Source organism: Fusarium subglutinans (assembly GCF_013396075.1).
Source record: "Fusarium subglutinans strain NRRL 66333 chromosome Unknown NRRL66333_c0000370, whole genome shotgun sequence".
Classification (NCBI taxonomy): domain Eukaryota; kingdom Fungi; phylum Ascomycota; class Sordariomycetes; order Hypocreales; family Nectriaceae; genus Fusarium; species Fusarium subglutinans.
Genome location: NW_023502433.1, coordinates 1 through 24,141, shown reverse-complemented (window position 1 = coordinate 24,141; position 24,141 = coordinate 1). Strand labels below are relative to the sequence as shown.

The 24,141-nt window shown below is 49.8% G+C and overlaps 5 protein-coding genes across 5 annotated transcripts; 2 read left to right on the top strand and 3 right to left on the bottom strand.

Moving 5' to 3' along the window:
* Positions 1–1,255: 1,255 nt before the first annotated feature.
* FSUBG_13644 (uncharacterized protein) lies at positions 1,256–5,851 on the top strand (the record flags this gene model as incomplete). Its single annotated transcript, XM_036678557.1, has 1 exon — positions 1,256–5,851. One exon carries the CDS (start codon positions 1,256–1,258, stop codon positions 5,849–5,851), a length of 4,596 nt encoding a protein of 1,531 aa, XP_036530895.1.
* A 676-nt stretch (positions 5,852–6,527) lies between these two features.
* On the bottom strand, positions 6,528–8,158 carry FSUBG_13643 (uncharacterized protein; the record flags this gene model as incomplete). The annotated part of the gene is made up of 3 exons (XM_036678556.1): positions 6,528–7,730; positions 7,796–7,986; positions 8,038–8,158. 3 exons carry the CDS (start codon positions 8,156–8,158, stop codon positions 6,528–6,530), a joined length of 1,515 nt encoding a protein of 504 aa, XP_036530894.1.
* A 6,366-nt stretch (positions 8,159–14,524) lies between these two features.
* FSUBG_13642 (gluconate 5-dehydrogenase) lies at positions 14,525–15,781 on the bottom strand (the record flags this gene model as incomplete). The annotated part of the gene is made up of 5 exons (XM_036678555.1): positions 14,525–14,584; positions 14,640–14,760; positions 14,816–15,241; positions 15,296–15,365; positions 15,421–15,781. 5 exons carry the CDS (start codon positions 15,779–15,781, stop codon positions 14,525–14,527), a joined length of 1,038 nt encoding a protein of 345 aa, XP_036530893.1.
* Positions 15,782–18,317: 2,536 nt separating this feature from the next.
* On the bottom strand, positions 18,318–19,708 carry FSUBG_13641 (isovaleryl dehydrogenase; the record flags this gene model as incomplete). The annotated part of the gene is made up of 2 exons (XM_036678554.1): positions 18,318–18,408; positions 18,516–19,708. 2 exons carry the CDS (start codon positions 19,706–19,708, stop codon positions 18,318–18,320), a joined length of 1,284 nt encoding a protein of 427 aa, XP_036530892.1.
* A 454-nt stretch (positions 19,709–20,162) lies between these two features.
* On the top strand, positions 20,163–21,977 carry FSUBG_13640 (propionyl carboxylase beta chain; the record flags this gene model as incomplete). Its single annotated transcript, XM_036678553.1, has 3 exons — positions 20,163–20,701; positions 20,755–21,799; positions 21,855–21,977. 3 exons carry the CDS (start codon positions 20,163–20,165, stop codon positions 21,975–21,977), a joined length of 1,707 nt encoding a protein of 568 aa, XP_036530891.1.
* Positions 21,978–24,141: the final 2,164 nt, after the last annotated feature.

Sequence of the window (24,141 nt, the reverse complement as noted above, 5' to 3'; positions counted from 1 at the left end):
TATGCCTAACTAAGCTTGCTTAGTTGGCCCCCCCCGGCTCGAGCCAACGGGTACAGAACAATGCCACTACCACGAAGATCAGTCCCTCAGTGGGTCGGTCTTTGAATGAGCCGGCGGCCGTGCCTCAGCCCTCACTCAGGTTGAGCAACCTAGGAAACAAGCAAGATTACCGGTAGTCCCCAGATTGTTTACATATGTTTATTCCGCCGAGCAATCTCTGTAGATCTCGGCAGGTGGAAACTGGAGGCCTGCCGAGACGGGACCTGATGAGGCACTGATCTACAATTTGAATTACTGATCTCTTGGATCTGTGCATACTGTGTATGTATGTAGGTGTACTGAGTTGGACGAGTCTGTACCATGGCAACCATATGTTGTTGGTTGACGTGGACTGCCGGGGAGTAACAGGATGGGGTTACTATGACATAAATGGTCATCAACTTCAAGCAAAGTCATCACAATTATCTTATTGGACCCTTGGATGCGATGCAATGCAATCAATGCGCGCCCTAGAGATGGAACCACCGGAATAAAAAAATTACGGTACATACGTGCCAAAAGCTGGGTGGGGTCTGCTAATTGAGGCTAAGGTACCTAGGCAGTTTTAGTGGCTTGATACCTGTCGTCATCAGGTCGGTCGGGTCCTCTACCTTAACGAGCATGCCCTGGACATGGAACCTCCCTCCCTCGTTCTCCGTCCAGTCCTTGGAGTCTTCCTCAAACTACTTTTTTAGCTGCCCTAATTTCCGTCTCAACCCATCCCATTTAATCCTGACGTATACACGACACAGCATTTCTTACTACGACTACCTTGACTCACATCTCAGCGTCATTGCTCACTAACCTCCGAAAATCCGTCGCCTTGATCTTGATGCAAGCCGTCTGTTGAGCTGAGCTGGCCTTGCGCCGCTTTCGATCTAGTCAAGCTTAAACCAGCCCATCATGTTTGGAGGTTCAAGGAGGCATCGTCCTCCCACTCAGGTGAGCTATGAGCCGTCTTCATCATCTGCGCTGTTCACTCTTGCGGCTCTTATAAAACCGGTTTTGGCTTTTGGCTTTTGGCTTTTCGCCCGCCACGGAACCCGCTCTGGTAGGCAAAAGCCATTGACTTAAGCTCGCCCTATCGAGACTTGCCGCATTTGTCCTTGTCTTTGATTGTTGTCTTTGGCCTTTATCCCTTGATGCGAACGCTCCCCCTCTCGATCCAATTCTCTTTTCCTTTCCATCGCTTTCGCAATTACACGTCGTTGCTAACATGGCGCTCTCATCTCAGCCGTTGACCCGGGAGACTGCCAATCCCAACGCTGCGACAGCTGCCGCCTCGGCCTTTCTGAGGCGTGAATCGACGCCATCTCTGTCATCGGCTGCTGCAGCTGCAGCTCTAAAGGCTCGACCTACAACCCCCACCAATGTATCGCAGGTGCAATCGAAACGAGTTGCGCGGAGGAGCGCTTCCGTCTCGTCTACAGCAAGTCGGGACAGGAGGAGTCGGGAACTACATCGATCGCCAAGCGCGAGTTCTATGACAGAACGGACCTTTCGATCACCCTCACCTTCGCCAGCACGGGTCGCTGCCCCGCAAGCCCGTGATGTTCCTCCAGTGCCCAAGATTCCCCAGCATGAGCACAACAAGACCAATCCGAAGAGCTCGACTCACAAACGAGCAACAAGCTTGCAAACGCAACATTTCCAAACTGCAAGCCAAAAGATGAAAAACGGACAAACTCAAGGTTCATGGTTTGGGGCAGCTACAGGGAACGATTTGTCTAACGTACGTCGCGCCCCTGCGGCTGATAAACGGGCATCAGCAGATTTACGGCCAAGCAGTCCGAACTCTATCAATTTCTCGTATCCTCGCTCTTTGACAGAGTCTCCAAGCCCATCAAGTAATGCCATGGTGTACGACCCCAATTCGAGACGGATGGTTCCTCAGGCACAAGTTTTGATGATAGATCAGACTGTCCATGATGCATCAGAGAAACCTGTTCGCAAGCAAAAGCACGATGGATCAAGGGCTGGCACTCACTTGTCCAAGGGAACTATTGGGAGACTCAAGGGCACTGCAGTCGAGTCAGCCTCACCACCACCAAAGGCAGTCGCAAGCCCACAAAGCCCTTCGAATACTTATGCGGCGACGGCACAACAGCCTAGGCACCCAGAGGCCGACCTTGAATCTGAGCCCGAATCGGATCCTGAGTCTGAGCCAGAGACCAAGCGTGAGGCGAAGCCTGATCCCAGCTCCAACTCCAACCTGTCAACTGCGCAAACATTGATTCAACGAGAACAAGAACCAGATGTCGAGGCGCCGATACATACGAACCAGACTATTGCAATCCCACCAGCAGTAACAAAATCCGAAGCATCGGTTAGAAAGCGCCCTTGTGTAGTGCATGAAGACCCCGAACTAGAGGAGGAGGGACCACAAGATGCTGCTCATCCGGCGCCTGCCAACGAACACCCAATGGATGGAGTAGATGCCATCCCTGTGAAATCAACCTCGCCATCTCAACAGTCACCGGAAGCTGCACCAGTGCAAGGTCCCAGTGAGACTGTGCGCCGGAGCCGCGTGCATTCTGAGAGTCCTGCCCGCAGCCCTGCCCGTACAACCCATTTTGCTCCCAAGACCGATCAGCTACTCGTTAGGCACGAGCCGCCTCCAAGGTCCTTGTCTCCACGAAAATCCGCACTCAAGTACTCAAGTCCTCGGGATGCATCTCCCTCTGAAGATGGCTCAGATGCGTCTGCTGCCTGGTCAGGTATGGCCGGGCGCGAGGAGACAGAACTCTCGCGGAAGAAGAGCGTCAGGGTGAGCTTTGATGATGGAAATACGGCTGTTATAGGGGAGTCTATTCCATCTTCAGATACAGACTCACCGCAAATAGCCAGCCCACAGTCAAGAAAATCTTGGCATAGCATCATTGGACGAAACAAAAGAGACTCAGTAACTCTGGACGAGGATGAGACCATGACCCCTCGTCCAGCTCTCCCCTCTTTTGGGAGTGTTCGCGAGAAGAAGGTCAGGGAGCCTGAAGAGCGACCTTTGGTTCGACCTATGGAGAGATCGGCTTCACCTCCAGCTACAGATTTGTTGCCTTCAGAACCAAATCACAAAATTCCTGCCCAAGATTTGGTGCAGTCAAGTGATCTGGCTATCGGGTCGGTCTTGGCACAGGAACAGGCCTCTCGCAACGAAGCTAATACTTCCAGATACCGGGAACCACTGCCCCCTGTGGTCACTTCTGTTGATGGCCAAGGGTATATAAGCAATAGTGACCTGAGCTCTGATGATGAATCCGAAGCAGGGATTTTATCTAAATCCCAAGCTTCTGCCGAGCCTGTGTCCGAGACCCAAACAACTATTAGCAACCCTGGCAGCCCCTCTGAGAACAGCTCGGCGAAGTCAAGTCCAAGCGACAGCATACCAACCATTTCAATAATACAACCTAGTCCCCGAATTCCCGATGAAAATCAGGCAGAGTCACCGCAGGACTTCTTCGATGTTCCTGGGGGCTTCCCAGCCGGCCCGACTGATGCTTCAAGCGAAAGGACTATCTCCGAGGACGCCAAGGTATCCTCAACAGAGCCTCGCCCAAGTCAATCACCCAAAGGAGCTGATCAGCCCGCACCAATTGCAACTCGTCGATCCTTTGATTCCACCAGTGCTGTTTCTTCAAATTCACAGATGCATGATATCCAGGAAGAGTCGGAAGAATCGGATGGGAGCAGCATTTATAGTGACGCCTATGAGGATCTCTCTGATATGGAAGGTGATGGTTTCTTGTCCCTTGACGCTGTAGTCGACAGCCCCGTCGAATCATTGTTCTCTCAGAGGGTATTTGAGAAGGCCATCGCAAAATCCAAGGAAACCAATACGTCTCAGCAGTCCACGCCTACTAAAACTTCCTCGCAGAAACCTCTTGAAACACCCAGTGACTGGGAAACGGCAAAGGCTTATTGGAGAAGTTTGAGCCCCAAGGATAGACGCCAGCTCGAGAAGGAGGCCATGGAGGAGTCTGACGAGGAGGACATTCCGGCAGAAGCAACCAGACGCTCGAAACTCAAGACAAAGACTCAAGCGAAGCAAAAGCAGAAACTTGTTGAAGAGCATGTGCAAGAGCCCCCGGGGACTTCGGAAAAAGCCCCTGTCTCAGAAACGCTTCGCAACTCAACTAGAATCTACCAAATTCAACCAGGTACTAGCTGGCCTCGCGGTGAGGTTGAGAAGCCTCTTGCTAAGACACCCGTTACAGAGAAAGTAAAGCAGACTGGAGGCGCCAAGCTGCGAAAATCGATGCGGGCTAGTGAGGCTTCAACAATCAGTCATTCTGAGCCCGTCCATACCGGAGGAATGCGCAAATCTATGAGATCCGGCGCTGCTCCTTCGAGCCCTCAGAATTCGCACGATGGGCATTTACGTAAATCCCTTCGTCAAGAGCCTGAGGCTACTACTGGTGTTGCGATGCGCAAGTCACTTAGGACCAATGGTTCGGCGGCTAATGGGCACAATACTGCTTCTACTGAGGGAAATGGTGGTCGGCCAACGTCTTATCAGCCAGCGACCACGTCGGAAGCGGTCAAATCGCAGCGTCGAGCACATTCCGAAGACAGGGGCCCAACTATGCGATCTACGGCGAAGCCAACCCTTACACGCCGCGGATCTGACTCGAGCGAAAGCAGCTTCCGACGTGCAAAGGCCGGCGGCGGCGAAGGCTTCGGCTTCCGCAGGACAATGAGAGGAAGTACACGGGAACCGCCAGCGGCAGCACCTCCGCCAGAAAGCGCGAGGGGCAGCAGCCGATTCAGCCTTCGGTCTCTGTCGCCTACTGGATCAGCCTTTCGCCGCAATTCCAACACTAGCTCTCCTCCTTCAGTTATATTGGGCGGTCATATGCGTCAGTCACTACGTACTGAGTCCAATGATGCAGGCTCCTCTCGAATGCGGGTTTCTGGATTTGGCCGCTCGTCCAAGGGGAAGAAATCCAAGAGCGGCAGCCGCTTCGATGATTCGAGTGATGAGGATGAGGGCCGTCCAGCCTTCAGAAGTCGTTTCGTCGACTCAAGTGACGAGGACACTCCTTCACCACTACCCAAGCAGAAGCGTGTACCTAAAACAATGCGTAGTTCTGCCTCAAACAATGCTGCTGCCGCCGCTATGAGGGTCCCGCCTGCTCGCGCAGGTGTCCAAGACTCTCCTGACCTTCCTGACAGCGATGATGAGGCAGAGCAACCTCGAGAGAATCTTGCTTCCAATGCGACGGCTATCGCAGTTCCTCGAGCAACATTAAATCGAAGCGGATCGGGACGAGACGCGATTGCGCCGCAGGCTAACAGTGTCGAGATAACAGGTGGACGGCCAGGTCACAAACGACGTGGCAGTTTCATGTCGTCCATTCTACGTCGCAAGAAGGACCCTGCTGACAAGATCTCTCGAAGCACGAGTGAAAGCGCATCGCGTCGGGACACGCACCTGGAACGAGGCCCTGAGCGACTCGCTTTTATTCGAAGCAATAGCGAGAGCCAGGCACATGGCTCGCGTCTACACAAACGCGGAGCAAACTGGCCTCTCCAGGGCCATCAGAACACTCATGAAGAGGAGGATCAGTTCGACGACGGCTCTCAAAATACATACGTCGTTGACGAAGAAAAGCGCCCCTCCACCGCTGGCGGTCTGGGTCCTGCTCCGTCCTCCCCAACAACAAAGACGGGCTTCCTCAAGCGTCGCAGTACTTCCCACAGCCAAATTGGTGCTGCCAACCACGGCGTCTCAGCTTCAATTGACGGCTCAGAGGTCGGCACGCCCAAAAAGAAGAAGTTTGGGACATTGCGCAGGATGTTCAAGCTTGATGATTAGTAACGTCTCATGTCGGCTTTCCCCAGGTACCCTTTTCTTCGTACCGAACCATGCTTTGCTACATTACACATTGAACTTGTTCCTCTTCTTTTAAGAAACTCAACACACTCGCTCAAGTATCGCTTTCTTCGCGAAGCGAATTCTCATCCCGTCCTCCTACTATAACGCGTCATCGATTTTTGGTATAAGTAACGGATTGGGCGGCTCAGCCTGCGGAACTGATTAAGTCGGTTGGACAAAACATACGGTGCAAACCTTGGATTTCAAAAAGATTAAGAGTAATATCTATTAGCTATTTTTTCCTAAGTTCTCCAGTTTCATGGCTTTAGTATTAGATACCAGTATTATCAATATCAGCATTAACAGTTGGAATGTTTCCTTCTCGCAAAAGATCACACGATTCCCAAAACATATTTGCCCACTTTGGTACTTGCTTCTGAGCCAATGGTCCTGCATCATATAGCAAGAATTTGGGAAATATATGCGGGCCGCGGATGTTTCATGCATTCGCTCACCATTCCGTGATCCTGCACCTTAAGCTTACGGAGAAAGAAGCATTTTTGCTCAATATGTAAGCTAGGCCCTTGTTTATAAATGGTATACATAGCCGTCGTGAGACCTAACCACGACACAGAACAACGGTGGCATGATGACTTTTAGGAGTACAAAGAATATTTTAGTTTCTGGATCGCGACCTATCACCGCTTCGTGCCTTTTCTCGTTCAAGCAGTAGTGTTAGCTGGCTTTTTGTGCGTCCTAGGGGTACACTAGCTGTTGTAGTAGGAGGAGTTGGGGTGAAACGAGCATCGAGTATAGAGGGCTGTGGTGGTACATGGGGGATGGTGTGATGTTCGAGTCGTGAATGGTCGACAGTACTCAAGTCCGACGAGGATCCAAACCCGGATTGATCGAGAATTGTGCCAGTCACCGCAATGTTGGATGTCGATGAGGTGGCTTCTGTAAAGAGTCCAGGTGCTCTGATGTTGTTGTGCGGTTGTGATTCATCATACCCTCCATGGGAATGGGATCGTGCCATATGGAGGGTTTCCTGACTCCTTCCACTCTCAAGCGATCCCACTCCGAAAGTCGACCTTGAGGAAGCCCCCGACCCTCGCCGCGATCCGTGGTTCGCAAGATTTATGAGAGAACGAGCTTGAGGGAGCACACCTTTCTCTCGATGAATGCTTCGAGGTCGATCTTTAGGGGATGAAGGCTGAATTTCTTCTTCTATCACGTCCGCGACGACTTCGTTTCTGTATGTGACGGGCCGGACAGGAACTGCGGGTTGCTTTCCTCGTGCCTTCTCACTCATCGGATATGGGCGACCTTCCCTGGTCATCCCATTCATGTCCCTAGGGGCTGGTTGGTCGTATTCCACGTTTGTGCGAGCAACGTGAAGTACGGGCCGCTGCAGCGTGCCATTCCTTAGCCCGCTCGACTTTCCAGCCCGGGTTTCTCGAACAGCCGGTTCCGCGCTTGATAATGATTTGCTTAGCTGAGTGGCTTTCTTACTCGTGACGGGAGATGACGGGGCAAGTTTCTGGGGGGGTGCAATGGTCATTTTCTTCTTCGGCGGATCCGTTACATACACGGGCGCCTCAGACACTGTCGCGGCTGTGCTCCCTGAAGAAGGTATCTCGTCCTCATCAGCGGATTCATGGGGTGATACAAAACGAGCGGTTGGCCGAGGCCCCGATGATGATGGCCCTCGGGCTTTTTTCAAGATTGGGTGGGCGGGTGGCGGCTTTGAGGCACTTGAAGATAATGTTCTTAACGCTGAGTCGGTGGGTTTTGAAGGGCGAGACCCTTGGGTTTGTGTCAGTGATGAGGTTGCCTGAGACTCAGCAGCTTCTAGAATCTGTTTGATCAGGGGTGGTATCTAGGCAGGTCGTGTTAGTTGTCCATGAATGTCATTGTGCGAAGATCAGCCTCAATGGCACATACTTCGGGCCCTTCCCATCGATTTGGCGGTCCTTTGAGAGGGACGAAGGTTGGTCCAACCGAGATCTCCTCATAGAGTTTTGCCAGGGCACTACCCTTGAGAAACCTGCGATCACTTCCCCAAACATGCCACCAAAAGTTTTCAAGTCGGCAAGCAGTCGGATCCTTGAGCTTCTTATATGTGGTCGTATACACTAGGAAAGCATGAGTGGTATTCAATGGCTAAGGGAAGATTGGAGAGTTACCATGCCAGTACTCCCAAACCTTGTCAGGGGGGACCAAAGGGAAATCAGCAACCTCTTTATAGATGTTTTTGGAATTGATGACAATGCCCTTTGGCAGTATCATAGGCATATACGAATCCATATCTGAGGATTTTGAAGTCTTCGGCAGCCTCCGCAACGGTAGGATGTGCACTTGGTGTGATCAACGCACGGCTGCTAATGCCACCCAGTGATTTTTCGGCGTAAAAGTGTTTATCGACAACTAGCAATGTGAAGCATGGTCGCTAAATTCAATAATAAGTGAGGGATAACGGGCCTATGGTGGAATCAACAGAGGTTAAATGATTGCAGGCACACAGTGTCACTCGATGAATAGCGATAGCCAATCTCCGTTATTTTGGCCAATCTCCAATTTAGGTGCCGTGAACCACTGACACAGTTGTTTGGAAGCTTTAAACCCGAGGCAAAGGATTGTTCGCTAGTCAATGGCTTCTGGATCGCTGAAGTTGTTGTTCCAACGGTCTTGTGATCGGGCAACCAAAACTGGCTTGGGAGATGCAGCAGTTGGCGATTGTTAAGGGCACACAGACGCTGCAGGTTATACAAGTTTTTTGTCTCTGTTCTTGTTTCGTTCTTCTCGCGTGGATCAATGATTGTCGATCTCCCTTCGGGAAAAAACAGCGTTGCAAAGAGAACCTCAACCCTCGAGATGGCTCGTGACTCGTAAGCTCGTGACGCAAAAATTGGCTTCTCGTGTGCAAAAAAGCGGCGAAAGTAATAAACTGTGGACCTTGTGCTGGTGAAGCGAGACAACTTTGGTGAGTGAAACTCGAGTGATGCAGTAGAAAGCTTAGCTCGGCGTGAACTTTAGCTTTTGGCTTTGGTTGTGAATTAAATCGAGGGCCGTTCAGGTGCCGTGTAAGTGTAACAGTGTGTTCGGGGCCGTTTTGTTACATCTACAGGTTGAAGCCTCTTTTAGGAACGAATAAAGTCTGCGCGTCAAGAGGTTAGGGGCACGAAAAGAAGAATGGACAGTTGAAGATATAGAAAATCCAGGGTCCGGAGGTAAAAAAGTCTGTACCTGCTAGTGAACCGAAGAAAAAGACGGTGGAGAGCCGGTGGAGGGCCTGATGACAATGGCTGAAGATATCGAGTACTTTGAGCTGGATTTCATGGGTACGTTTCGGACTACTAAATTCGTTGGGTCTGTATACATGAAAACTTCAATAGTGGCGGCGAAGTCGGAGGCGGTAGCTGATGCTGGGTTCGAGGTGTGAAAGAGTACCTCTTTGTAGAAGTCAAGTTGTCGGAAGACTCCCACGTCTTCATAACCCGGTGCCGATTAGCTTCGGAGCTGATGCCGTGCCGAATCAGCACTTTTCAAAAAGACACGGAGTTGCAAGAATAGATAACAAGATCGGTGTGTCGCAAAAAGCTTGTGCAAGGCAGTCGTTCCTATAGTTTGCTTGTGACGACGGGAGGGAGGGCAATTGAAAAGGAGTCCCGTCCGCTTGGTCGGCCAAGATGGCGGCGAAAGACGGTGGAGAGACAGACGAACAAGGTCAGGTACCTTCCGGAGAGGCCGCTACTTCGCTGACCGGTCCAGGCCACAATGATCCAATTTTGATGAATGAGTACCCTGACAGCGGAATGAAACAAAGCCTCTGCCTCGACGGGAGAGCCAGGGCGCCAGGGGGCCGGGTTCCAGCGACTTATCGCCCAGCACGTTTATCTCTTTGGTGGAGGTGAGGTGAGGGATGCTTGTCACCTCATCTGAGGTGCTGTCGAGGCTAGTACGTACTGCGTCGTAGTCTAGGTACCTTACCTCAAGTATTGTGCTTGAGTAGGTAGTAGTAGGTGAAGTACCTATAGGTAGGTAGGGTATCCCTCCACAGACAATAGTGGACTTGAGGTGCTATCGGGTGCTGGAGCTGTAAGTGAGAAGCCAAAAGCAAGCACGCAAGCCACGAATGTCAGGGAGGAAACAGTGCAGGTGCTGCTGGAAGAAGAGACGTAAGACTCTGTGTGAAGAAGTGAGATGGAGTGGAATACAATACCGAGGAGACGTCAAATTAAGAGGTTGGAGAATAAAATAAAAGTAAAAACAGGATGGGGAAATGGGAAAATGGGAAACCTCGACCATGGGCTTTAAGATGGCCTGGACTGGAACTCGAGCTCTTTCCGTTGGTGATCTGGGTTGACGATGGGGCTGTTCCTTCCCTAGCTTAGCTCTTCATGACCTTTAGGAAGCTTGGGAAGGCACCCGCGGAGCAGAGCTTGGCGGGGCTTCGAAGGTTGGAAGGTACCTAAGGTAGTGGCTGTCCCGGGTCTAGGTACCTACAGTACGTGCCCTGGGGTTTAGTTAGTAACTTGTCTTGGGAATGATTCAGAGAAGCTTATGGCTACCTACCTATATCATGATGACATGACGCAAGGGATTGGAAGAACCAGGATTTAATTGATATATGTAATACGCGAGCAGATCTGCTTGGTAACTATCTCGTAGCAAAAGAGCCAAACAATACCAACTTATTCCTCAAACTAGATGAACTTCTGGAACCCACCTCACAGACAAGACAAGGGCAGTGGATGGAAAATACACGCTAGTAGGGGGGGTTACACTGGAACCTGAACTACCGGACACGCGGGCACCCTGTGACGTGCGTGCCCTTCCATGGGCCGAACCTGAGCTCACGGGTTTCTATTCTCACATGGGCATGGACTTGGGCTGACCTCGACTAATGATGATGATTGGGGCTTTTTGACCCAATTTTAGATCCAGATTATGTAGTGTAGTAGCCTTTATCAATTCTACGTACGTAGGTACCTACACACTGTAAATCTTGAGTTCCGTCCTTTGGTGATTCACAGATCTAAGGTACGGTACCTAGGCACTGCACCTGTAGTCTTGTCTTACATTTCACTGAATATCTGTGGATGGATGGGCAGTAGGGCTGACAAGCTGTGTACTGTACAGTTGCCTCCGGGAGCAAAAGACCTTAGGACCTCTACTCTGAGTGACAAAAAAGAGTCATACAAATCTAGTTTAAGCTTGAAGAGAGGTCTACTTAATTGCTTTTATCCACTAAGGTAAGAAAGGTCTCACGCTTTCTTGTCTCCCTAGAATTGTTATGTACAAATACCTGAAGGACCTTGCTTCCGTCTCCTCCACTCACGCCCATCTCGCACCTGTGGCTGAGTACTTTATGTAGGGTGCAAAGGGGGACAGGGGTTACCTACAGCATCGACAAGGATATGTATCTCAACATCAAAGTCACGGGGCCAATACTGAAATGCGATATCACCAATCATCAACTCCCAAGTCAATACTGTCCAGCTCTATGCAGGGCGAGCTGTCACTATGAATCAGGACCCAGATGTTACGTGTTGGCCGCCTTCTGGGCCTGAATGATATATGACCGTGAATGAATTCACCGCCTCCATGGCATGAAATAGGCTATTACAGATTCAATAGATCTGGAGTTAGTCATAACTGATTACCCTGATCTATAACGGCTTTCTTTCAGCTCGAATTGAGACGGCCCAGGTTCCCGGACTCTCAGCCTTTATCTACTAAGGTAACTACAGTACCACACTCGAGGCTTTGGCCTCGTAACCAACAGAGGTGATCATGTAACTGCCTACACGGTTTGCGGCTCTGCGAGCCCTCTCCCTTATGGTTCTTGACTCTATACCGCCCAAAACGGGCACGATCTTCGACCCAACCGAAACATGACTTTCGCACCGAGTTCCAGAACGGTTATTAACGACTCAGAGCCTAACCTATCTGCAACTCATCTCCTGACCTCTCAGAAGCTGAAACCGTCACATTGTCTGACATAAACTACCTAAGTCTGCCTACCTCTATCCGGGCGAGATGATCAACCTGGTTGGTTAAGTGGATTGGTTGTGGGAGTCCTACCAGGATTCCCCTCCACACAATTCTTTCATTGCCTTTCCTCTCCTTTGCTTTTCCTTTCTTTTCTTTTTATCCCCCTTTTGTCTTTTTCTCTTACAGGAGGTGCAATTTTCTTTAGAGTCTTCTGATCTGTTTCCCGGCGGGGTCGAACAATCAGGGACCAGCGTCGTAATGATCGTGTGACTGGCCACATCAGCCACATGGGACAGCACAGACTCGATGCGTTCGTTTATCAGACTTTCGCTTCTCTGAGGCCCTTCCCCGCTTCCAAGTGAGTTCCAAGCTGTGCTGTACTGTTTCACGAGACCAATTCAGAACTCTTTGGGCGGAGGTAGGTCGCCTTGCTCCTGGAGGCACCTGACGCTGAGATGATGAAAGGAGGGGTTCACAGCCAGCCATCCCGTCTCTACGCTTGGACTAGAGGTAATAACACTTTCTCGAGACTTTAAGCATTTGTCGGCCGAGAGGAGTTGCGGGATTCGTCACACGTACCCGTGCGGAGAGTTGTGTCTAGGTTGAAACCGGCAATGATGAGAGGTACGAGGTGCTCAACGTCGGCTTTAGAGTCTGAGACTTGGGAGCTTCGGCTAACTGTGGAGAGCTTGAGCTTGAAAGAGCTCTTGTACCTTATGCCAGGACTATGATGACCACGCCGCGTCTGGGCCTTTGTCCGGGGAAACAAACATGCATACCCTGTATGAGGGCGTGAATGACCTGATCTCGACAGACATATCTATGTGCCATCGAGTTTGCTTGCGGTGAGATCTTCGTTCATCGTTTATCTCACCCAGGTCACGCACCCACGTGGCCAAGAGTCCAGTGCAAGGTAAGGTAATGTAACCTTCAAGTGCCTAAAGTCGGCAGGCCTCCCCACGCTGTGAGCCACACCCAAGCTTCATGGTTGTGGGGATCCTTGTTAGAGATCCTGGACTGGAGCTTTTGTCACAGATGGAGGGGTTGCAGATGATCAAAAAATGCAATACAAAGCTTCCTATTTGGTCACCGCGGGCCGACACTGATTTTCAGGGTGATTGCGCCATCTCTATCACTCGGAGGGTCATCGCTCAACTATCGGATGTCGGAGGCTAGGTCAGGTCAAATCAGGTCAGGTCAGGTATGGAGTGATAATGAAGTTGACATTCAAGACAGCGTACTCCGTGCATAGGTAGCTTGGGCTAACGACGGCAGAGAGAGGAGTGGTTACAGTGGCACTTATGGGTATTGATTCAAATAGGTACTGTACATACGTTGTTCTTGTATCACGCTGTTCTTCACCTATCTAGTATCATAGGCCGTGGATAAGACTTGATCCAGATTCATGGTAAAGCTTACCACCCTACCTAGGAGGTACTACAACAGGTCTGTCCTGCAACCGCCATGTCGTGCCAGATTCTAACTATTGTACCTTGGTCACGGCCACGCACAATCACACAATCTCAGAGTTTTCACCCTTACATCTGACTGATACCCAACAATCGCGGTGGCTGCATCTATCCCTTTGAATCCGAGGGAGCACCACTAATGTACTTTTGTGGGGCAGGCTCCAGTATTGATTGGCTGCTGATCTTTACGCCACAAATACCAGCCTTAAGGAGGTATAGCAGTGAAGCTAAAGGTTACGATTAGCAACCTGCATTATCAAAGGTACTTAAATCTTAGCCTATTAGTCCCCTAAACTTAAGTATCTTTAATACCAGCTTCTTAATTGGTAGGACCTATAAAAGATACCAAGGTGGTGCTGCCTCGGATTCAAAGGGATAGTTACATCCAGACGTGATCGTGTGCTGTAGCTGATCTAACCTACAACGGCAGCTGTTTGGCTGTACCATGGTATCGGTGTCAACGAACGTGTTGGGGTTTCTCTGCAGCCCGATCCTGTTTCGGTCGGCAGTACTCCGTACCGTCAGGCATTTGCTGGGTGTGGCGGGTTGCACTCGGGAATGTCATGGCTTTTGATCTGCAGCTATCCGATCTCGGGAAGTGTCACATACCGGCATCTCTCTGACGGTACGGTACCTTATCTAAGTAGGTATACATCCTACCTTAGGTTGAACTGCGATAGGGGCTGATGAGCTACGATGAACGAAAATTTTCAACTGGCCTTTTACTAGTGCTGCCAAGAAATGCATGTTCGAAGCAAGAATGAGTTGATAGGCAAAAGAAAAAGTACGGAGTGCGCGAATGTTCACAACCATGCCCAATCGTATTTCACTATCAACGATGCACCCCGGACAAGGAAACACGAAAGATTGATCCAAATAGAACATTCTTAGAACCATTAGGTCGCATCAGTATAGAGGGATCCTCAAGACATGATGTATCCATAAGCAACACTTCATGTACCAACATCACTATTGACAATTGCTAATTCATTTCTGACCACATTAAATATTTGTGTTAATCTCAATCTCGAAGTTGCAGAAAGCATGAGTGCTCAATTTCTTAAAGACATCGATTGATGTGCAAGTATCCTCGTCTCATTAGTTACATTATCGAATTCCAATCGCTATCGGGCACGCCAGCCCAACTAGTTAACCAATCCGGGTGCAATTTTTGTCAAACTCCTGTTCGCCTTTGTTTCATAGAAACTTAAGTTACTGTGTAACCGCCGTCAACTCGGATATCAGCGCCAGTGACATAGGAGGAGGCCTGTCAAGGATCGCTGGTCAGTTCAGAATTTCGAAACGCCAGTGAGTACACTTACATCAGACAGCAGGAAAGCAACAGGGCCCATGAGATCTTGAGGCTGGCCCATCTTGCCCTGGGGGATGAGGGAAGTCCACTTCGCTTTGAGATCAGGGTTGTCATCAAGGATCTTCTGGGTGCTGTGATGACCAGGTTAGTTACAGCTTTGCCGGTGGTAGCTTTGAGTACACTTACAGAGCAGTAAGCATGTATCCCGGAGAGATGCAGTTGACTCGGATGTTGGCATGAGCCCATTCGACGGCGAGAGATGCGGCAAGGTGTCGAACACCGGCCTTGGCGGCGTTGTAGGGAGCCTGGGGCTGAGGGACGTTTACAATGGCACCGGACATGCTACCGATCATGACAATGCTTCCTGGGGCCTTTCGCTCCATCAGGTGGCGAGCAACTGAGGTCGCAAAGAGGTAAGTACCGTCAACGTTGACAGCCCAAAGCTTGCGGAGACGGTCGATGGGGTAGTTGACGGCTTCAAAATTCTCAGTGAAGCCAGCTGAGGTGACCAGGTTGTCGATTTTGCCATGCTCCTTGACAACCTCGGCGATACAAGCCTCAACAGACTCAGGGTCAGAAACATCGGCATAGTGGGCAGTGACCTTGGGGGTTCTGGGGAATATGTTTAGTTTCACGCAGTTAGAGCTTGTGAAATGACGAACTCACCGTCGAGCTCGAGGATTCTCCTTCTTGAAGGCTTCAATAAGAAGACTGGTCTGTCTTTCAGCTTCTTCCTCTGTAACATGGTCAGTATGACTTGTTTGTCCGCTATTCATAAGATATGCACGCACTGTTCATGTCAACAAGAGCAAGGTGAGAGCCAGAAAAGACCATTCCCTGACCCATGACAAGACCCAAACCACGGGCACCACCAGTGACGATACCGACATGACCATCAAGCGAAAATGTAGGAAGTGTGGGCTTCACGTACTGGCCACCAGTGCCAGCGACAGGCTCACTGCTAGGGAGCTCATGGTCTTCTGGGTACTCGACCTCGATCTGAGGGTCAGTTTGGGCGTATTTTCCTGGCTTATCCTGGCGAGGAGGGCCACTGTGAAGCTTTCGTGCACCAGCAAACGTGATAGAAGGGCAGATCAGAGCCGGGGAGGCAATTCGGCGCGCACAAAGGCGCAGAGCAGGTCCAATAGACATTGTCAATGAGCAACCAACTCAAAGTGCGGGTATCACGAGAAGATGCGCAAAAGAGAAAGAGAAAGAAGACGAAAAGGAAGACCCTCTCTGGAGAGAGGCGATATTGCTTTATGAAAGCAAACAGTGGCAGCCCAAATCCCAAGACTTGCGAATTCAGGTGGCAATAGCTTGAGCTGGAGCTCTCTAAGCTTGACGTCGATGGTGGAGGGATAGGCACTGTTGATTAGCGCCCAGGAACAAAAGCGGGAAAAGATGTGTACGCCAATGATGCCGCCAAAGTCAACTTTGATCCAAATTGGAGAACAGTGATGACAACAATTGGATGGATGAATGAGGAGGAGGAGGCGGCGGAGGAGGAGCTAACGTGGAGGGGGATGATTGAGGGAGGTGGGAAGCAATTGTTATTTATTTGTTATACGTATTACCTACCTATCTGTAGACTATAGTAAAAGGAACTAGACTACCAGACAAAGACTTTGCTGATATTACGCTGAGCCTCCCGTCGCGTTTCCCAAAATTTTGAGGTCTCGTGTACTAGGTCAGGTAGTAAGTAGCGCTCGTCGTTCTGGGCCCGAGTAACGGGAGAGCTCTCCACCAGAAAAAGCCGCCAAAGTCCACTAAAAACCTGGCACCCACCCCCCGGTTCGGCCGGCTCTCATCTCATCTCAACGAACATTTGATGGATAAATCCACAATTCTATCATGATGCATCAACGGGGATCATATGCGCGGATCCCTTCCAGTTGATCCAATTTGGCAACGCACATCATGTATCACCATTGAGTGTCTAGAATTTCCCATCCTTTCCTTTCCCCTCATTCACTCATCAATACCAAGACATTATTACAGTACGCTCAGATATTGCATGGACTGACTGGATGGGAACCCCGCCCTAGGCATCAGTTTATGGAGAAGGACCCAAGAGCCTGACCTAACTTCATCTCTCCTAAGTAGTACCTAGCCTTGGACTGTACTAAGAACATGCTGGAATCATACCATCAAAGTCTTCCAACATGTTCGATGGCTTAAGCGAGATGGAGACTACCATGAATGGTACTACAGAGACTCACAGGCAGCAGTTATTCAACCTCGAAGACCCAAAATTATAGAAGCCCGATTACGATGCTGTATGTAGTACACTAAAACTAACCCCTGACACTTGAACTGTCCCGGATTTCCATTTTTGGATCTGGAGGTGGAGGCCAGAAACATCCCCACAATGTCAACACTCGCCTAACCAAGGAGCTCTCCAGGTGAGAGCATGGGGTATCGATACCCATGGAACAATCCCCAAAGCCAATGTTTCCTCTCTTCCAATTATCTCTACAATCCCTGCCCGTGGCCGCATAGCTCCGCTCTGCGACATCAAAACCGCCCTTCTGAACGTTCTAGACAAGCAAATCATCACTCGTGTCCGGCTGGGTGTTTCGGAGCCTCAATATGCAGGCTGCAATAGCCTATGATCTCGGGGCCAGAGTGACTTGAGGAGAAGAAAAGCAAAGAAAACAAAAGAAAAGAAAGTTGCACACGGCATGAAGCCAAGAATGGTCAGGGCCACCACTTCAACATGTCGGTGGCGGGTCTGCTATGCTCGGTGTGTAGGCGAGGTGTGTTGGCACCCCTTCACCGTTCGGCATGCCAAAGTCAGAAGTAACTATGTAGTATCCGTACAAACACAACAGACAGCAGTCACACATTGATCGATCGGAATTTCCCATGTCTCACCTACTCGGGAGAGAGAAGAGGGAACTACCTTAGCAAGAAGAGAAGAGAACAACAGAAATTGGCCGACCTGTCTGGATCGGATCATCGTGTCACGAGGCCCTCGGCAAATCGGTCAGGCCAGGTTATCAAAAGCAAAATCAACCAGGGCCTTTCACTCGAGTTCTGTGTCGAGCGAAACAAATGGAAACTTGTCATTGTTGCAAGCTGTGACAAGAGCCTGATAGGAAATGTCATCTTGGTGGGGGTGACCGCCTGCAACTCAACACCATCAGACAAAATATGCATCACGATCGTTATAATTCAGTGCTCTACCGCTGGATTCCTGATCAATGCTTCCGTAATTTGCTACAAACTCTGTCAGCAAGTGAGAGAGTCAGAATTATCCAATGGCAACCAAGACATGCCTGTTAAAGGTCGGGGTTTTAATTGAGCCTCCATGAACTACTACTACATTGCGTGGGGGTTGTCGCTTCGTGCATCGTGGGACTCACAAACGTTTGTCGGGCTTGATAATTTCATGGATTTTTTGTATTTTTTATCTTCTTGTTTCTTAGTTCCTGTGTTCTATTGGCTATTCAATCCATTCCGGCCAATATCATGATGCGCAATTCTTGCATCATAGCATGCATAATCAAGATCGGCTTCGCGCTCGTCCAAGAACTGGCTCTGCGAGATTCAACGATAGCTACACCTGTGGAGCTAATCTGCTGGCTCGGTGCCTTTTTTTAATCATCCCATGGCTCATATATTGATCCTAGGGCTTGTTTTCATTGGTGAACCCACGTATAATGCTGTATTGTTGTACTTCCTCTCAAGCCTGCGCATACTCCTTGTTGAAAGCCCTGCCGATAACCATTCTTCGAATCTCGGAAGTACCGGCTCCAATCTCATATAACTTGGCACTAGGCATGTTGTTAGTGAACAGTCCAGAATACAGTTATGTGCCCAAGGCCCTCGATCTCTTCAAAACAGTGATACTGGAGAGAGCAACAAGGGGTTTCAAACTTACTCTCGAAGCAATCGTGATGCGGGCATTTCCTCAACATAACCCATTCCACCAAGAAGCTGAATACAGTCGAGTGTGCACTCCGTCGCCCGCTCAGCTGCATACAGGATAGCTCCCGCGCAGTCCTGTGTGCGGATCAAGCCGTTCTCGTCGACCGCCTTGGCGGTTGTGTAGGTATAGGCACGAGAAGCCTGGAGCTTCGTGTACATATCGGCCAGCTTGCCCTGGAGCAACTGGTTGTGAGCAATAGGCTGACCGAACTGCTTGCGCTGGTGTGTGAAGGGTAGTGCAACATCTAGTGAAGCCTGCATGATGCCCAGAGGTCCAGCACTCAACACCAAGCGCTCCAGATCGAGACCTTCCATCAGGACTCGCACACCTCCGTTAACCTTGCCAAGAATGTTCTCTGTCGGTACAAAGACACCGTCAAACATGAGTTCGCCGGTGTTACTACCGCGCATGCCCATCTTGTCGAGTTTGCGAGCACAGCTGAAGCCCTCACTCTTGGTATCCACGATGAAGGCCGTGATACCCTTGGAGGCCTTCTCGGGCTCTGTCTTGGCGTAAACCACAATAACATCGGCGTCAGGGCCGTTGGTGATCCACATCTTGGATCCGTTCAGCACGTAGCCACCGTCGACGGCCTTTGCTGTTGTTCGCATGCTGACAACGTCACTGCCAGCACCAGACTCAGACATGGCCAGCGCGCCAACACTTGTGCCAGCAATGAGACCAGGGAGGTACTTTTGCTTCTGCTCTGGAGATCCATTGAGTTGCAACTGGTTAACGCAGAGTTGTGAATGTGCTGCGTAGCTGAGACCGATAGAGCCAGAGGCTCGCGAAAGCTCCTCCATGACAATGATGTGCGCCTGGTAACCCATGGCGAGACCGCCGACGTCCTCGTCAGCTGTGATGCCTAGGAAGCCAGCTTCACCAAGCTTTTGCCACATCTCTGCTGGGAAGGCATTTGTCTTGTCTGTCTTTGCAGCGACCTCTTCTGTGATCTCACGGCGTGTGAATTCCTGCACACGCTCCCTCAACTCATCGAGCTCCTCATTTGAAGGGGCTTCGAAGCCTTTGGGGTGTTTAGAGGAGTGCAAGCGAGACTGAATGGTAGGGAGAGTGACAGCTGGACGGAACCGACGTGCCACAACAGGTCGTGCCAGAGATCTGAATGTTCGTACACTTGTTGCCATTGTGAAGATGTGCACGGCTGAGAGGAACAAAGTGAATGAATGATAAAGGAATAAGATGTTGAGGATATTTCTCTGCTTATCTTGGTTGTATGGTCTTCTTCTTGTTGTTTTCTTAGATAGATTTGAGATTGACACGACCGAGGGAGTGAAAAGCGGCCGGAAAACACGGGCTTCGATAGCCGTCTTGTTGAGCTGTAAACACCAAGACGCGGCTCGTCACGGCTTAGCGGCCGGCTCGCTTACCCCAGGTTTTCGACGTCACAAGCCTCGGCCTTAGGCGTAGCCCGCGCTTCGGCTTTAGAGACTTGTTCACTCATTCATTCTTTAGGAGAATTAAGAAGAGCTTCCTTATCTTCCGTCCTTCTTTCTTGAATGAGCCTCTTGTTCTCGTCGCAGACTTTTCCCAAAGCGAATTGGGTTTCTCAGAATCATCAAAAGTGCCTTCAGATCAGATATGGCGCTCTCACGTTCATCGCGCCAGGCGATACTGCTCGGTCGCCAGTTCAGTCGGCGCACACACATCTCTTCACAGAAACGGGCTGTCGCAAATCTCACTCCTCCGCACCAAGCTAATGCCATCTCACGGATTCAGACAAACGTTGATCCGTCATCAGACGAGTTCAAGGAGAACGAGAAGCAGATGAGCGAGGTCATGAGCCGCATGCAGGAGCTCGCCCGCAAGATTCAGCAGGGAGGACCTGAGAAGGCCAGACAGAAGCACATCGCACGCAAGAAGATGCTCCCCAGAGATCGAGTTACAGCTCTGATCGACCCTGGAACCACATTCATGGAGCTCTCGCCTATGGCTGGTCATGAGCTTTATCCAGAGGCTGAGGTGCCTGCAGGCGGTATCATCACTGGTGTGGGTGTTGTCGAAGGAGTGACATGCGTGATCGTCGCCAATGACAGCACAGTCAAGGGCGGCACATATTATCCCATTACAGTCAAGAAGCACTTGCGAGCGCAAGCTGTCGCAAGAGAAAACAAATTACCGTATGTAACCATGCATTCTCACACAACATTATACACGAATTGACAGCTGCCAGATGCATCTACCTTGTCGACAGCGGCGGTGCCAACCTCCCCCACCAAGCCGACGTTTTCCCCGATCAGAACCACTTTGGTCGCATCTTCTATAACCAAGCGCGCATGAGCTCGGAGGGTATTCCCCAGATCGCTGTGGTCATGGGTCCTTGCACAGCAGGTGGCGCCTACGTCCCAGCAATGAGTGACGAGAGTATTATCGTCCAAGAGCAGGGCCACATTTTCCTTGCCGGTCCTCCCCTTGTGAAGGCTGCGACAGGAGAGGTTGTCAGCCACGAGGACTTGGGAGGTGGCAAGATGCACTCTTCTGTGTCTGGTGTGACAGATTACCTGGCTGTGGACGACGCACATGCTGTCGTATTGGCTCGTCGCTGCATTAGCAACCTCAACTGGCCCAAGAAGTCACCAGAGACCCAAGCCCCCAAGCCTACCTTTTCGGAACCTCTTCACGATCCCGAGGAGCTTCTTGGCATTGCTACCACCAACCTGCGAAAGCCTCTGCCTATTCGCGAGGTCATTGCTCGTGTTGTGGATGGCTCTGAGTTCTCCGAGTTCAAGCGCGACTTCGGTACTACTCTCGTGACTGGCTTCGCCGAGATCTACGGCCACAAGGTTGGCATCGTGGCCAATGACGGTATTCTCTTTGCCTCGTCCGCTGTCAAGGGCGCTCACTTCATTGAGCTCTGCTCTCAGCGCGGCATCCCATTGGTATTTCTACAGAACATTTCCGGATTCATGGTAGGATCACAATCTGAACGTGACGGTATCGCAAAGCACGGTGCCAAGCTAGTCACAGCTGTTGCATGTGCAGATGTACCCAAATTCACCGTCGTCGTTGGTGGCAGCTACGGCGCCGGGAACTACGGAATGTGCGGACGAGCTTACAGCCCACGATTCTTGTGGATGTGGCCCAACGCCAAGGTCGGTGTTATGGGTAGCGAGCAATTGGCTGCTGTAATGGAGACTGTCGGCAAGACTGTCGACGGTGGGCTAAAGGAGCGTATTGAGAAGGAGAGTGATGCCACATTCTCCTCTGCTCGATTATGGGTAAGTCACATCCTCATGACTCGGTGTGAAGGAATCGATGCTAACATTCTTGTAGGACGATGGCATTATCCCTCCTCAACATACAAGACGATACCTGGGTCTGGGTCTACAGGCTGCTATGGGAGGTAGAAACGAGGTCAAGGCCGGTGATACCAAATTTGGCGTCTTCCGAATGTAATGACTTGTATGCAGTAAAATATGTTAATTTATTAGAGACAACTACTGAAGCTTATGTTAGCATGTGAGTTGTCAAAGTGTTGGGGAAGGTTGAGCTTTACATAGTGCTTTGTAAACAGGTTAATAGCTCAGTATGTCTTGTCGGGCGCATCCCTGTTACAGTCCTCAAGACTTTAACTACATGCTCGTAAGCTTACACGGCATACACGTAAGTCATATATATAGATCTTCCAAGCTCGTATAGGTGAGTGTACGACCCATCTCTGAGAGGAACTGACATCCACGAATCAACGCATGCACAGCTGTTGGACGTTGAGAATGCAGGTGTTCCCACTGTTGAGGTGTTCTTCTATGACATCTGCTCCTTTATTCAGCTTTAAGATGTGTGAATCCAACCGCTTTTGATCAGGCTCGCATTTCACACCTGTAGAGGGTCAAGATTGTCTCATAAGAGGTCTTTAGATATAATACAATAAAATACTATATAATCCGCCATGAAGCAAGCTAATCTAACCCGCCATGAAGCAAAACACATTTGTTGATACCTAACGGTGGGATCTTTCTTAGCTTACCCTAGAGATACATGAAATATGTGGGAAATCAGTGAATGATCGACACTTGACAAAGATCCATCCCACCCTGGCAACCGATGACGTTCAAGGGACCCTCCACCGATAAACATGAAACACGCCAAGGAAGGACGATGGATCCCAACTAAAGTGATAACTTTGCAGGTCTAATTTTCTGGATCTGACGCCCGGACATTGATGATCTACTATTCATGGCTGTTTGCTTTTGACCATGGGAGGCTTCGGGTCGAAACAAACAGTAACTACTCATGTTTAATAAATGCCATCCTGTTGACCAAACTAAGCAACTGTCACACAGCGGTAAATCCTTTCCTTCACGTCCGGGCAAGGAGTCGACCGAAGCCAGATCTTGAAAGGTGAAACACCACCTCGACTCAAATACAGCTGACACAAGTCAACTTCCAGGGCCCCTTGTGAGTTATCGTAAGATGCAGACACGATAACAGTTGAAGCGTCGCATATGCTAGTAACTCTGTTAGATGCTCCGACGGTTCCGAGTCAATTCTGCATCAGAGTTAAGAAGCGCAGGCTAACCTCGCAAAATGTTATGTTATTCAGGCTCAAGTTGGCGGACGGACTGGACTGTTGGCGATATGAAGAAATTAAAGGCCATGAACTCAATTGATATGAAATCGCGCATGACCGTGGCTAGTGCATCGAACAAATTGAATCTCATTAAGTATCAAACGACGGACGCTGCTCAGTGTGATCGTCTAATGTCCGAGGCAGAAGTCTTACCGTGCACTAATGGGGTACGTTGTCCATCTAATCGAGCCCACGCGAGTTAGCTTGATCTGGTAGCGTGACTTGGGCTGTTTATTATTTCGATTGTGTCAACTGATGTTAATCAAATCATCGTCAACATTTGTTCAGCTTCTCGGTGCAAGGCTGAGCGCAAAAAGCTTGGCCTGTCAAGGCGGAGGAAACAAATAAGATTACCTCCGAACTGATGGAGTCACATTAAATTGCTCTCGACAGAACAAAAGAAAACAAAGATTGATAGAAGCATGGAGCACATTCTCAGACATCCAAGGGCCCCGGGGAGAAGAGGAGCTTGAACCCTGGAAATTATCTGACAAAAGATGGATCTCGTCTTGTGTTGGTCTTGGTGTTGAGAAAAAGACACACGCAGACACAGACTGACTGTAGCTCCTGTGTAAGAGAGAGCTCAAAAAGTCAAAAAGGTGGCTTGCACTCTGTGACTAGGGCCCGAGCTGCAGGAACAGAGCACGCTAGTGTTTCTGTTAAACTTGAGAAGCTAGGCTGTTGCAAGGGACCCCCCCCCCTAACTTGTGTTAGGTTAAAATTATGCTCCAAAAGTCTGTGAACACCCCACCCTGTACCAACTCAATTAATTCAACCGCAATAACTTTATTTATTCATAACATTTTCAATTTAAATCTAATAACAATATAATATATATTATTTTAATTGCTAGAATTTTCTCTTTAATATTTTATATACTAACCCCTTGCCTAAATACAGGCATTAAGTCAGTAAGGGAGTAAGTTAATTAGCTTATTAATCTGCTTAGGTATAATAGCTACCTATACTAACTTAATATATTTAATTAAT